This window comes from Catharus ustulatus, chromosome 2, assembly GCF_009819885.2.
Source record: "Catharus ustulatus isolate bCatUst1 chromosome 2, bCatUst1.pri.v2, whole genome shotgun sequence".
Classification (NCBI taxonomy): domain Eukaryota; kingdom Metazoa; phylum Chordata; class Aves; order Passeriformes; family Turdidae; genus Catharus; species Catharus ustulatus.
In genome coordinates, this window is record NC_046222.1 from 80,906,187 (window position 1) to 80,919,815 (window position 13,629).

The 13,629-nt window shown below is 38.4% G+C and overlaps 1 protein-coding gene across 8 annotated transcripts in view; it reads left to right on the top strand.

Annotated features, from left to right (window-relative positions):
- The window catches only part of GPC5 (glypican 5), a 620,023-nt gene that overhangs the window by 216,584 nt on the left and 389,810 nt on the right, over positions 1-13,629 (top strand). The window contains exon 7 of one of the 8 annotated variants that reach the window (XM_033051493.2): positions 3,560-4,741. The exons of the other annotated variants lie outside the window; for them this stretch is intronic. Coding sequence (XP_032907384.1) covers positions 3,560-3,637 — 78 coding nt within the window. The 3' untranslated portion in view covers positions 3,638-4,741. Of the gene's footprint in view, positions 1-3,559; positions 4,742-13,629 lie in introns of those variants that run through there. 8 annotated transcript variants of the gene reach the window in all.

Consider the following 13,629-nt stretch of genomic DNA (forward strand, 5'->3'; position numbering starts at 1 on the left):
TGGTATTATATTCAGCATTTCCTAATTTCTTTTCAGACTCTATATTTCATTTTAGTGTTTGATATTATCACAAGAAAAGGTGGTAGTTAGAATTTATATTTTCATTTCTTTCTACTTCACTTGAATACCTAAATATTTCCAGGTTATCTATAAATATTGAACTGTTCTATTCTACAGTTGGATATGATAGCGTGATTCTTGAAAATAAGAGATTAAAAATGTCTTACCTACTTTTTCAGTATTAGTAACATAAAAAAAAAAAGTTGGGTATTTTTTAGAAAATTAAGATTTTACTGTTTTTATGAGCTTTTAATGAGACCAAGTAGATAATGACTGGGACTTAGAGAAAAAGCAACACTACTTTAAAAGTAACTGTCTTCCACTTTCGACTGAATGCCTCTGAGATGCACTAATCATCAGTGCATCAGTTGATGAAGTGATTTTATTTCAGAGTTTATTGCCTTGACAGGATCAATAATCCTACTATTAGTAAACTCAGCAGAACTAAAAGGCTCTGAGTATTCCCAAACTCCACACACTTCAGTAAAATATATTAAAATTTTTATTAACATTGAATATCTGCTGACTCTTTAATAGTTGTAGATTAATTTTAACCATTTTCTACTCTATTGATATTTCTACATCTAATTTCACAATTACAGTAATTTCACAAATACACGCCGCACGGACTATAAGCCACATCTCTGGGTGTTGGCAAACATTTCGTTCTTTGTCCATAAATAAGCCACACCTGAGTATAAGCCATTCTATGGTTCGCAGCGAGGACCCACGTGCAACAAAGTTGCCAATTAGTAACAGAATCGCGGCATGGCGGGGAATTTACTGGTTCGACTAAGGCTGTACAGGCTCGGCCCACTCAGGGCTGCCAACGGGGCCAGGGGGCCCAGCTCGGTGGGGCCACTCGGCAGGGCCGTTCAGGGCCAGCCGCCACTGCCACTGGACTCGCTCGCCCCGGCCCGGCGCTGCCCTGTGGTGGCAGGCAGGGACGGAGCCCGCCGGCACAGAGTCCCCCGCTCCCGCGGCAGCAGCGGTGGGCGGGGACGGAGCCTGCCTGCTCCTGCCACAGCAGGCGGGGGCAGGAGCCCCCCGCTTACCCCACGGGCTGTGGGGATGGCAGCACAGAGCCCCCGCCTTCCTCCCAGGCTGCAGGGATGGTGGCACGGGGCCCCCCCGTCTCTCCCCCGGGCTTCAGGAGAGGAGGGAAGGAGGGAGCTCTCCTGCCTCTCCCCGCCCCATGCTGCCTGCAGGAAGCCAGCTCCACCCACAGCGCAACAGAGTAACAATTTGTAACAATCGCGAAATGCTGGCTTTTACTGGCAGGTTGCTCAACTCAGCACCTCGGTTTCCACTTCTGGGGTTGGAAATGTCAGAAAATTATTCAGATATTAGCTGCTCCTGAGTGTTAACCGCATTTCCAGTGTGGGAGCAAAATTTTAGTCAAAACGGTGCAGCTTGTATTCGTGAAATTACTGTACACAATTTTAAAAGGTAGAATTGAGACATAAGAAACTTCTCTCTACATTGAACTTTACATAAGAAATAATCAAAATAAAAAAATATTTCATGGAAGTGTTTTGAGAACATTTCCTTGCTTTTGCTGTCCTGATGGACATGAACATTTTAATCTGTAGAAATGGTGAAATTTGAGCTCTGTTTTTTGTAAAACTCTTAAAGCATCATGAGTCTTTGCAAAAAAAAAAGAAAAAAATTAATATTGCTTTTATTCCATGTCCATGTGAACCAATATATTTTGGTTTTTTCATAGCTAGATTCTGCAAAAATACTTCTAAATAAAAATCTTTTTTAAATTTTATTTTTTATTGTAGAAATAAAGTTACTCTCTTAGAAAAAAAAACAAACAAAAAACAAACTCTTGAAGTCTTAATATACTTTCCAACTCTTAATTGTTTGGTTCAGCAGTTTTGAGATAAGAAAAAACAGAAACAGGCTTTGAAAAGATGTTTAAATATTTCTCACTTGTATCTTTTTCATTCATATCAAACTTGATCAAAGGTCTTTCTCTCCCCGATTTTAGAAAGTTTAATAATGAGAAGGGTTGACTACAGTATATACTTCTGTTACTACCATATGACATATGGCATTCAGGTATTGTTTCATTTTTCTATGTATTATGATTAATGTAATTCTAGATTTTTTTAAATTAGTATAATGCTACATTAGTATAATGAATTTACTTTTAGAGAAAAATATTTAAATGACAATTCTGAAAGAATAGTTTTGAATTATGAGTTACTCAACTTTTGGACATTAATTCAATATTATTATGAATACTGTAAGGAAAAAAAATTTAGTAGCATTCTTTGTTTTGTTTTAGTGTCATTTTTTCCTTAGGCATAGATTTGCACAAGTATCCCAAGTGTAAGTGTTAATTATTCTTCTCAAAAACATTTTATTGTTTCTATTTTTATGGTTTTTTTCAAACTGCTGGTGAAATTTTTGTTAAAAAAAATGATGAAACTTCATTCAGAAGTCCCTTTACCACTCACAGTTACCAAGATAGTGGTTTGGAAAATTAACATAGCATTAACATAAAATGACTGTTTTTGCAGACTTTTCTCAAGAAGATCTCTGGATCTAAAATAAAAACAGAGAAATTAAAACCTTTTTCTTGTTCAGTTTTTTGTTTTTGATAAATGCTGATTAGCTTGCATATACTGTTATCTCTGAACAAGAATTACTCAGATGAATCTGAATAACCACACCTCCTTTATCCTATTTTCTAAAGAAATAATATTGTTATTTCACTTAAATACAAGGCATTCTTAGGTAATGAAATGAATATAATTATTGGTTTTATATTTAAAATTTCGACTATGAATCTATTATTTGTGAAAAGGCACAATATTTCCTGTTTATCACAATTAATTGTCTACTGATAAGGACAAATTCAACGTTTCTCTTTAATTTCTGATTTTAATGGGAGCTTGATTTAAAATGTGCTCAGTAAGTCAACATAATGTATGTGTTAAAAAAAAACAATAAAGGATAGTTTTCTTAAAAAGTTCTGGAAGATGGGAAATTATGCCTTCCTAATTGTTTGTGAAATTTGTTTAGTGTCTGTCTGTCAAGTTTTGCTATTTTTTGCCATAAGTTTTAATGTAAGCTTGGCTCTTTAAGTACCATAAATTAGCTTAAATGTATATGGTGTTTACTGCAAAATGCTTTACACTAACACATTTTTCTCCTTCCCTTGGTTTGTTTGCTATTCTGAGGTACTCTTCAGAATATTAAATCTCCTTGTGTTGTGAATTCTGTCTTACTGCAGTTTGAATTCCTGTTGGGGATTTCTGTATGGATGGTATTAAAATTTGGAAAACAATTACTCCAATAGCATAAAGTAAATTAAGTAATGACAATGTTGATTAGAAAAAAGATAAGCTTTTACTTTTCTCCCCTGCTATATATTTAAGGTAAGCATATAAACGCTAGTGAGACAGTATTAGATCAGACTCAAGAAGAGTTATGAGAAATGAAAATTACAAACCAACAGCTAAAAATGGGCTCTTGCATACCACAGCCGTCCTCCAAACTGTTGGAACTGCACAGCAATGCACACAATCCAAGAGCAACTCAGGCTGACAGCATTGGAGCTTGAAGACAAATTATCCCAGGATGATGGACTGGCTGAGGGTGGATGGGACCTCTGGCGATCGTACAGTCCAAACCCTCTGCTCAAGCAGGGCCACCCAGGGTCAATTACCCAAGACCATGTCCAAACAGTTTTGGAATACCTCTGAGATGGAGGCTTCACTTCAGGTAACCCGTGCCAGTGTGTGGTCACCCTCACAGGAACAGAGTGCTTCCTGATGTTGAGAGGGAACCCCATGTGCTTCAGACCGTGCCCATGGGCTGCCACTGGACACCATCAAAAAGAGCCTGGTTCCCTCTTCTTCATACCCTTCAGGTATTTGCACACATTTATAGATCCCCTGAGTCTTCTTCAGGCTGAACAGCCTTAGCTCTCATAACATCTTTTTACACAAAATATAGTCCAGTCACTTAATGACCTTAGTGACTCTTCTCTGGATTCTCTCCAGGGTCACCTACCCTGACCTGCTGGCAAGACTTGTGAAGTAGCCCAGAAGACCACTAGTGGTCTTTGCCACAGAGGCACATCACTGACTCTTGTTCAGCTTAGTGTCCACCAAGACCCTCAGGTCCTTTTGTCCTTTTCTGCCAAGATGCTTTCCAACTGTGTGGTCCTCAGTCTGTACTTGTGCCTGGAGTTATTCCTTCCCAAGTGTGAGATTTTATTGGGGTTTTTTTTGTTTGGTTTGGTTTGGTTTGCGTTGTATTGGGTGCTTTTTTTGTGTGTTTTTTTATTATTATTGTTGTTTGGTTTTTTTTAATGACTGTAACTTTCTGAAGTACTTTGGAACAGTGTATTGCTGTGAATTCATGGGCTCATGAAAGCATGTCTCAGCAACATGTTTAATTGCACTGTATTACTGGAAATGAATCTGCACTTGAACAATAAATAACATGTACTTGAACACAAAATGTAACTCGTTCAAAATGTATTTCAAAATACTTGGGAAACAGTGAATATAGATACTATGCCTTCAAAGAAAAAAGTATTTAGATCAATCTTCAACCTTTAAACTCCAAAACTGTTCATGAAATTTGCAATCCAACTCTCCAGTTCATTGCACTCATACCTCCCAAGCAAAAGAAAACAAAAATATCCAATTTCCAGTGCACTAGTAAATAGAAAGTACTGAGAAGTGTCCTCCAGAAGTGTTTCGTATAACAGTTGTCTGTGCAGTATGCTATCTGACTTGAAGAGGCCAAAAAATGCATTAGTGTTTATAGCACAGTTCTCTCCTAGAAATATCCAAATGAAATTAAATTACTGTCTTAAAAAAATCTTTTATTACTGTGACCACAGACAGCAGTCTGTTGCTGTATTAGCAAAAAAAATAGAGTAAAATGAACAGAAGAAAATAAGTAAGAAAGTGAAACTATTATCAAAAGACCTTTAAAAGTATTCAGTCTGAAAAATCATTAATTCAATACTTCATGCTCCCACTTTTTCATAAAATGTATATCTATTTCAGCAAAATAAGAGAATTTGATTCCTGTCATGCCATCTTTCTATTTTTTTAGCACTGTTTTTTATGGTTTTTTGATAATATTTCTGAAAGCACACAAAATGTGTGTCTCATTTTACGTAAGTTGTTAATGGCAAACCGAGCAGGGGTGAATACTGAGGAGGTATCCAAATTACCCAAGCTATTGGTGCCAGAGCAACTTGCAGAGTAGTTTGCAAGGAGAAGGTCATGATGTTCTCAGTAAAGCCTACTGTCTGTGGCGTACTGCACACCATAAAGTCATGGGAACCAGAGGTGAGAGAATATTGAGAGGTGGAATGCCTGTCCAAACAGCATTTACCAGCTTGCCAGTCATACTTTTTGATTTAAAGTTTGGAAGATCCCTTAGACTTTGAAAGACTTTTTCTCAGCTGATGCCAAAATAGCAGAGATCTGCTCTCTGCAAGAGCTTTGTTAGACCCTTATTTGATTCCTCTGATGTACCCACCCACACTCTATAACTTTTGTATTTCCATCCATAATGCATCCATAGTTTTTTCCAACAGGTTTAGCTGCCTGGAACAAGTCAGTGTATAAAATACATTGGCAGTGTAGAATAAAGTGTAGAATATTATCTTCATAAAGTTCTTGGGGATTTTTGGGAAAGAAGTGACAATAATTTTATTGTTGGAGAAACCTCTGTATTCCAGTGCATTTAGAAACAAAAGAATGTTCTAGCATTTGTCATAGTGTTTTGTAACAGTAGTGTCTTTAGTGCTATGTTGTAAAACCCATATGTAGTGAAGTTTTTTAGAAGTAAACTCTTTAAATATCTCTTTCTTTTTCTTTTATAAGCATCTGGAAAAAAACCTGCTCTAAACAGGCCATCCCTGGTGCCAAATACAAATGATGGTGAATTTGGCATTTATCTGCCATGTTCAAGGGAAAAAGGAACCATTTTCGTTTTTGCATGTGTGAGTGCCTGCAGGAATATTTGCTTCCTGGCTGTGAAGAACAACACAGGGTTCTCTTTGCTTTTTTCTGTAATTTTCTTATGGTAAAACAGTGAGGTGCTTGGTGTTTATGACACAGGAAGCAGGGAAGAGTTGTCTAGAAAAGTCTCATGCCATTGTTAATGCTTGCTTATGAATCTGACTGCATATTGATCTTGTTTCACTAGACTGTGATTTACCAAAATATGAGTATTGGTCTAATACCGATACTCAACTGTGGCGGACAAAGGACTCTCTAACAATTTAAAGTTAGAAAGGGTATGTTTATTCAGCGCTGGGCAGCAGCGTGGGGTAGCCCCCTAATACACACTGCAAAATTACAGGTGGTCACAGAGTCTATTTATTGACAAAAGGTTTAAATAAATACATATTCATAGTACCAGCCCCTCCCATCCCTTGCTTTCTATGGTAATTAGCTTGAATGGCTATTAAGCATGCGTGGTTGGCTTCTTGAATTAAGTCTGGGGTCGTTTTTGTGGGGAGGGGTCCTAAAAGGAGGAAGTAAGGCGAGTCTTCCTCGCCCTGAACTTTCGACCCTTTTCTATTAATGACAATACAAATGATTTTTGGGGATATTCCAGTTTTTCAAAGGGTGGGTTTCTGGTTGCGATTGTTCGTGCTTCTTCAGGTCTGCTTACCAGTTTTGTCTTTTCCTATTGTAAGCACACCTGAGCAAACATGAGATGAAGGACGATCAATCAATTATTTAACTAAAATCTTAATTTTTCTAAGATTAGTGTTTCAACTTTACCATTGCCTATATATCTAGATGACCTGGAACACAGCAATCAACATAAACAACTGGCTTCCTCCCATGCCTACTCATGACCTTGTAACAGAATGTAGTGGAGAAAACTTGTAGTAACCATAAAGCAATCTGGGAAAGCAAAGAAGATACTTGTTGCACTCATCATGAACAACTGAATAATTATATTCATTCAACTTTCTTACTTTGTGTCTGAGCTTACTAAAGAATGCATATATTGGTTGTTTTCTGAGTGTGGTGTAACACCACACAGATGAAATATCAGTTTGTAAGCTGTGAGTTCATGAGTCTTAACAATATGTGCTATTATTAATGAGGTCTTATGATACAAACCTGTTACATGATTATTAAATTCTCTTTCATTTAAACTAGTTGTCTCATAGATAATTATGGGGAAAAATACATGATAATATATACAAACATTAAAAAAATCTAGTTAATGTCTGTTTCTGTATAGGTTTTCTTATCAATTTCTTTCTTCCATTTAGCAAGTTATGTAAGTGTATACACTTACACACACACATACAGAAAGCATCTTTATGCATAATTACTTAAATACCCTATATCATCTGGTTTTGTGGCTAGAGAAAAATAGCGATGGTGGAACTGTCGTCTGCTTGAAGGTAGCAGAAAATAGGTACCTATTTTGTCCTGTCTATAAGGGAAAAGAAACGAGCATTGTTTGGAATTTATTTTGTTGTTCTGTCCTGTAATAGTTCTAATCAAATGCCATGAAAGTAAATTAGATTACAGAAATTTTGGCACAAAACCAGTATCTATTCTTGTAGTCCATTTCCTGAATAATTATTTTTAATAAAAGAAAAAGCTGAAGAGCTACTTTTCCAGCTTACTGTCCAATAACCTCCATTTCAATCACAGCTTTACTTAACAATTCTAATAATGTTTTGGCCCTTGCTGAGATAGCATTTATCTACATAGGAAAAAAAAAAAAAAAGAAATTCAAAGTCCAGTAGGGAACAACTTTATGTGGTGATTCTTGTTAAACTAGTCCTGTGTAGAGTGGAAGTGTTTTGTCTGCTGAATTCCTGTCACAAATACCTCAATTCATTTCTTTATTGTCTCCTAAACAAATTTTTTCACTTGCTGAAAGTTAATTTCTGCAATAGTTCTCTTTTCGGAGCTGCGCTGCCTGAAATGGAAAACGTTTTTCTGCTAGTTTACTTTATGGGTTCCTGCAGACTTTCTTACATTAGGTTTCATTGTTGCATTTAATTTCAGGAAGGCTTTAATTCTTTAAAGATGGTCTCACTTTTTCAGTCACTCCTAGTTATGGACATTTAATCATTCACCTCAGTGCAAACAGTCCATCAGGTTTTTAACAACAGAACAATGACACACAAAAATGGAAATCCATATTATGAAAGAGGCCCTAAATCAGCCCTTACTGATTAATTTCCCCTTTATTCACAAAGCCTAACTCTTTCTGACTGAATCAATCAAAAAGCTATTACCTTCATACTTGCAAGTGTTACTTTCAAAATCAATGAAAACTGAATTTATTTTTAAGATGCAGTGTACTGCCAAAATAAAAGTTCCCATTTACTTAAACTAAAGATTTATCAAAAACTATTATGGTAGGTAAAATCTTAGGGTTTGACCCTGTATTTTTTTGTGGTTTTTAATTTTTAACTTTGTCCACATTTTCCAGTTTCATTTACTCCAATAGCTAGATTGCTCTCAATTTTGTGAAAGTATTTTTATTGCTTCTGTACATGAAGGCTCTCAGACAGAGCTGCTATTCAGTGGCAGGAACTTCCTAGGGATATGCCAGCGATAGTAGCTTTGGCTGCAATCACCATAAAATTGTGGAGTTCAGTATTCTGAATGAAGTAAGGAGGGACAGTAGCAGCCTGCATACTTTGGGGCAGCAACCAAGATGATTCAGTAAATTGGTTGATGTCCTTGCAAGGCTGCTCTCTGTCATCTTTGGACATAATGGAAATCTGAGCATGCACATCGTGACTAGAAAGAAATAAAAGCCTGGATATCAACCCATGGAACTACAGGCTCATCTTTATCTCATTCCCTGGGAGAATCTTGGAGTTTTCTTACCAGAAGTAAATCATATCTGACCGCCCTACTTTGGTGTTTGCATAACCTTACCAAAATGACCTTGCCAAAACTTCAAAAACCATATTATGCAGTTGTACAGACTTTGGGTCTTATTTTTATATACAGTCTTATGTGTATCTGAGCCATCTTATGAATCAGCTAACACCTTTCAACTAGCAAACAAGCAGAGATCTTGGACAGTGAAGCTCCTTCCGGCATGCTAAACCCAAGTTTTTTATTTTCCAATAAACACATCGAACATCCATGCCTATAATATATTCAGTATAATTTTATTATATTGAATTTTGTTATAGATATCATTAAAATATGGATATAATAGGATAATGTATAAAGAAAATCATTACTATCTGCTTTTATTGGAGGAGGGTGTGGAAGGACAACTGTGAGTAAATAGCCTCTCTCTTATTTTCATAGAATCACTTGCAGACCAAGAGAGGTAAATTCTTGGGACCAAAGGAGCAAACTCTTGCTGAAACTGAATTTAAGCTCTTCAGGAATGGATTTGTTAGTGTTGTCATCCTCTGCTTCCTCCTTAGCACATATTTATGTGGTTCTTCTGCTACACAGAACTTAGTCATGGCTTCTGTTGCTTCTGTTGCAGGTGTTTAGAAATTGAACTTTTAGATTTGCAATTGTATGTCCCTATTGGCATTACCCTAGTGAGAATGGCAGCTTTTCTTCCCTATCCAGAAGCTATTTTACTGAAATTTATTCCACTGAAAGGAAACAGTATGTTCCTATGTTCACGTTCAAATTCATCTTCAAGGCAGCAGAAACTCAATCAACACGACTCACATTTTGAAGATATTTTAATTTGTATTTTTAAATAGAAAGCATAGAATTCTGTGCAGTTAGTCATGCTTATTTTGGAAAACCACCTTTTAAACTCAAACAATAAGATCCTTCCCATCTTCCTAGAAGATTTCCTATCAGATATTCAATTTAATTGCAATTTAGTCTTATCAGACTCCTACTGGCCTTTTGGTTTCTAAGATGGACAAATTAACAAGAAATAGAGACTTCAGTAACATTACTGCTATCCTTTTCTTTTCCATGACAAATTCTGGGAAAAAAACAAGAAACTGATTTTCCATATAAATTGCAACTTAGTGCTTTTTTGGTAAATTGAAACATGAATAATTTATACATTTTTTTCCTTTTTGCATCTATTTGTGGGAGCAGGGGGAGGGGGGGCGGTTGTTGAGGGGTTTTTTTTTTTTTGCTCTGTTTAGAGTACTGTCTTGGCACAAATACTGATGTAGTAATAAGTCCCTCTCAAGAAATAATGCTTTTACTTACAGTAGTTTCACGAATACAAGCCGCACGGATTATAAGCCGCACCCCCAGTGCCTCGACAATGTTGCTGTCTTTGTCAATAGATAAGCCGCACCCGGAATATTAGCCGCACTTTCGTTCGTCGCGAGAATCCGTGCGCAGCTTTCACAAATTGGCCAATTAGTAACAGGATCGCGGCATAGCGGGCTTTACTGGCTCGGGGCGGGGCCAGGAAGGCTCGGCCCGCTCATGGTTGCCGATAGGGGTGGATGGCCCGGCTCGGCGCTACAGCTTGGCTGGGCCGGCCGGGCGGTGTTGCTGCCGCCGCCGCCGCCAGGCTCCCTGCTCCCGTCTGCACTGCCACTGCTGCGTTTGCTTGCCCTGCGGGCGGTGCTGCTGCCGCCGCCGCTGCCAGACTCCCTGGCTCCCCGCTCCCGTCTGCACCGCCGCTGCCATGTTGGCTCGCCCTGGCCGGCACTGCTGGCCGCCGCACCGCCGGGCTCCCCCACGCTGCTAGCCCCGGTTCCCCTGGGCTCCCGTGCACTGCCAGCCCTGCTTCTACGGGGCTTTTCCCCACCGCCGGGCAGCCCCGCGCCGCCGGGCTTCCTGCTTCTACTATCCTATCCTATGCAATGTGGCTCCCGTGCACGGCCAGCCCTGTTTCTACGGGGCTTTTCCCCGCCGGCGGGTGGCCCCGCGCCGCCGGGCTTCCTGCTTCTACTATCCTATCCTATGCAATGTGGCTCCCGTGCACTGCCAGCCCTGCTTCTACGGGGCTTTTCTCCGCCGCCGGGTAGCCCCGCGCCGCCGGGCTTCCTGCTTCTGCTATCTTCCCCTATGCAGTCGGGCTCCCGTGCACTGCCAGCCCCGCTTCTGCCGACTCCCCCGCCATGCTGGCCCAGGCTCTGCCGCCCTCCCTGCCCCGCCCTGCTGGCTCAGGCTCAGCCGCCCGCCCCCCGCACTGCTGGCCCCGCCTCTGCCAGGCTTTCCTACCTCTGCCGGGGCCGGCCAGACTCCAGCTTGGCTTGGGGCTGCCGCGGGCTCTCACTTCCGTGTTGGCAGCTTTTAGAATTTTGTTAATGTATTAGCCGCCCCGAAATATTGGCCGCACTTCCTGGTTTCCACCAAAATTTTGGTCAAATTGGTGCGGCTTGTATTCGTGAAATTACTGTATTTTTTTCACATAAATTTCACCTCTTAAATTTCTTGTACCTCTAGTTCTTTTGTCTATCACAATTTCTTGTTTATTATGACTGCTAATTTTTTTTTCAGTCAGCATTTTCCAACATGTAGAGGAAATACAGAAATATATAAAATGATATGATGAAATTATAGAGATAAGCATGTATGTCACGTGTAAGAAAAAGTGTGCCAAATCAGGACTGCATTTGAGAACAATGGTTTTTTTCCTATTTGTGTGCCTGCCTATTGCTGTGGAAAACTTTTAATCTAAGGAAAAATAGAGATGGATTGCATTAAATCTATTTCAACTCTAGTTCTTTTTAAAGGCAGGAACATAGCAGAGATTCTCCTAGGAAAAATAAACTAGTCACCTCCTAAGAAAACTAGTCACTGAGGTTTATTTTATAAAGTAGACAAAATACTGTAATGTATAATTTCCTTCCCATCTCAATGCTGTGCTGATTAACTTTAGTTTTTACAATACTAACTAGATCTTGGTGTGGCTTAGTGATGCTGCCTGAGCAGACTGCTCATTTGTGTGCAATTATTTTTTGTCCTTTAGGAAACATTATTCTAAAGTTAGTAATATACTAGTTTCTTTGATCAATTTACAATATATAAACCAGTTTCAAATTTATTTTTAAAGCCAGCTAAGTCTTGGCTTCTTTATTTATGAAAAAAAAAATTGTCTTGGACATATAATGGCTTTGATCCCTCTTGTGAGGAATAGTGTCTGACTGTCTTGGATCTTACAGGATCTATACTCATGTTTGTGTGGTAGAATTATGGAATATGCAACAATTAGATGTATTGTTAGATAGTCCTACGTTTCTACCTTTGAATTAGCAATAGCAAAACCATTAATTCAGTTTGTACATACGGGATTTCAGCCAAAGCATATTTTTAAAAAAAAGGTTATTTAGACTTGTCTTATTTAACAAAAGAAAATCATCAGCCATAAAGGAGCTGTCAGGCATGATATTAAACAGCTGAACACGTCAAAATAATTGGCATGTAGTTATGAAGTTTCATTCAGTAGATCACTGTTCTACAGTTATTGTGTTTGATTTGTACATGCTTTAGATAAATTGATGTTGGGTGTGGAAGGCAACCTTTACTTAGCTTTTGTCCACTGAGCTAAGGCATTGTTTGGACAACATTCTCATGCACATGATGTGACTCTTGGAGTGTCCTGTGCAGGGCCAGGAGCTGGATTCAATGATCTGATGAGTTCCTTATATTCTTTGACTTTATGAATAGTACCCCTGTTTCCTCAAAGGCACACTAATGTAAAGATCCTTTTCTTTCTGTTGTTATTTATTTATATCTATGGCCAGTAAATAAGGTGTTTACATCTTTTTTTTTTTTGCTTGTCATATTTCTCTGCTGAATTTTCCAGCAAACTAAAACTCTTGCACTTGTCTCACATGCACGTGCAAATCAAATTGAACACTTTGTTCTGTGCAGCTGTATAAAAAAGTATTCAGTTCTAGGTCATTTATTACTAAGCCTTTTTGATCTCAGTGCCTGGTTAAAATCTTGACATTTGAGTTTTCATAAGCAGGCAACTATTATTAGTAAGTTACTTCATGAATGGTAAATGGCTTCACTACAGTTCCAAACCATGTATTTTCCTGTCAATACTCTTTGCAGCATGTTGTGCTCTGCTTCATCAGAAGAAAGGAGAACAGCTTATGTATTATTAATAAGCAACTCATTTATAAATAGAGAGTTGGTAATCTTTGAATATTAATTGAAAGAATTCTAAAGGAATGATTATAAAAAAGACACAGCAAGAAGATTCCTTCCTCTAAGTGTTGAATACCATATTATTTTTGGACTATAAATTATTTACATGGAGTTACTGCTTAGAACCAGGAATCTTTTATCTTTCAGTCCTTGTTTTAAACCTGATCAGCAAAATGACATCTATCTTCACATTTTCCCTAGAGCCTGACAGTCATGAAAGCGTAGACATTTTTAGGCAGATGTTTGCTGCTGATAAGATGCATTAAAGCATGGACCATTAGCTGAACTGTTTTGTAAGTCATCAAAGATTCAGATTGTTTAACAAATGGATATCTATGTAGAAAACAAAAGACAGAGAAGGTCTGTGTAATGCTGCAGTAGTTCTTACTGACTGTCTTTAAGATCAACAAGAAGTGCTACATTGGGCAGAGAACGAACAGAATGACAATGGGGTCTGTTTCAAAACAAGTTTGGAACT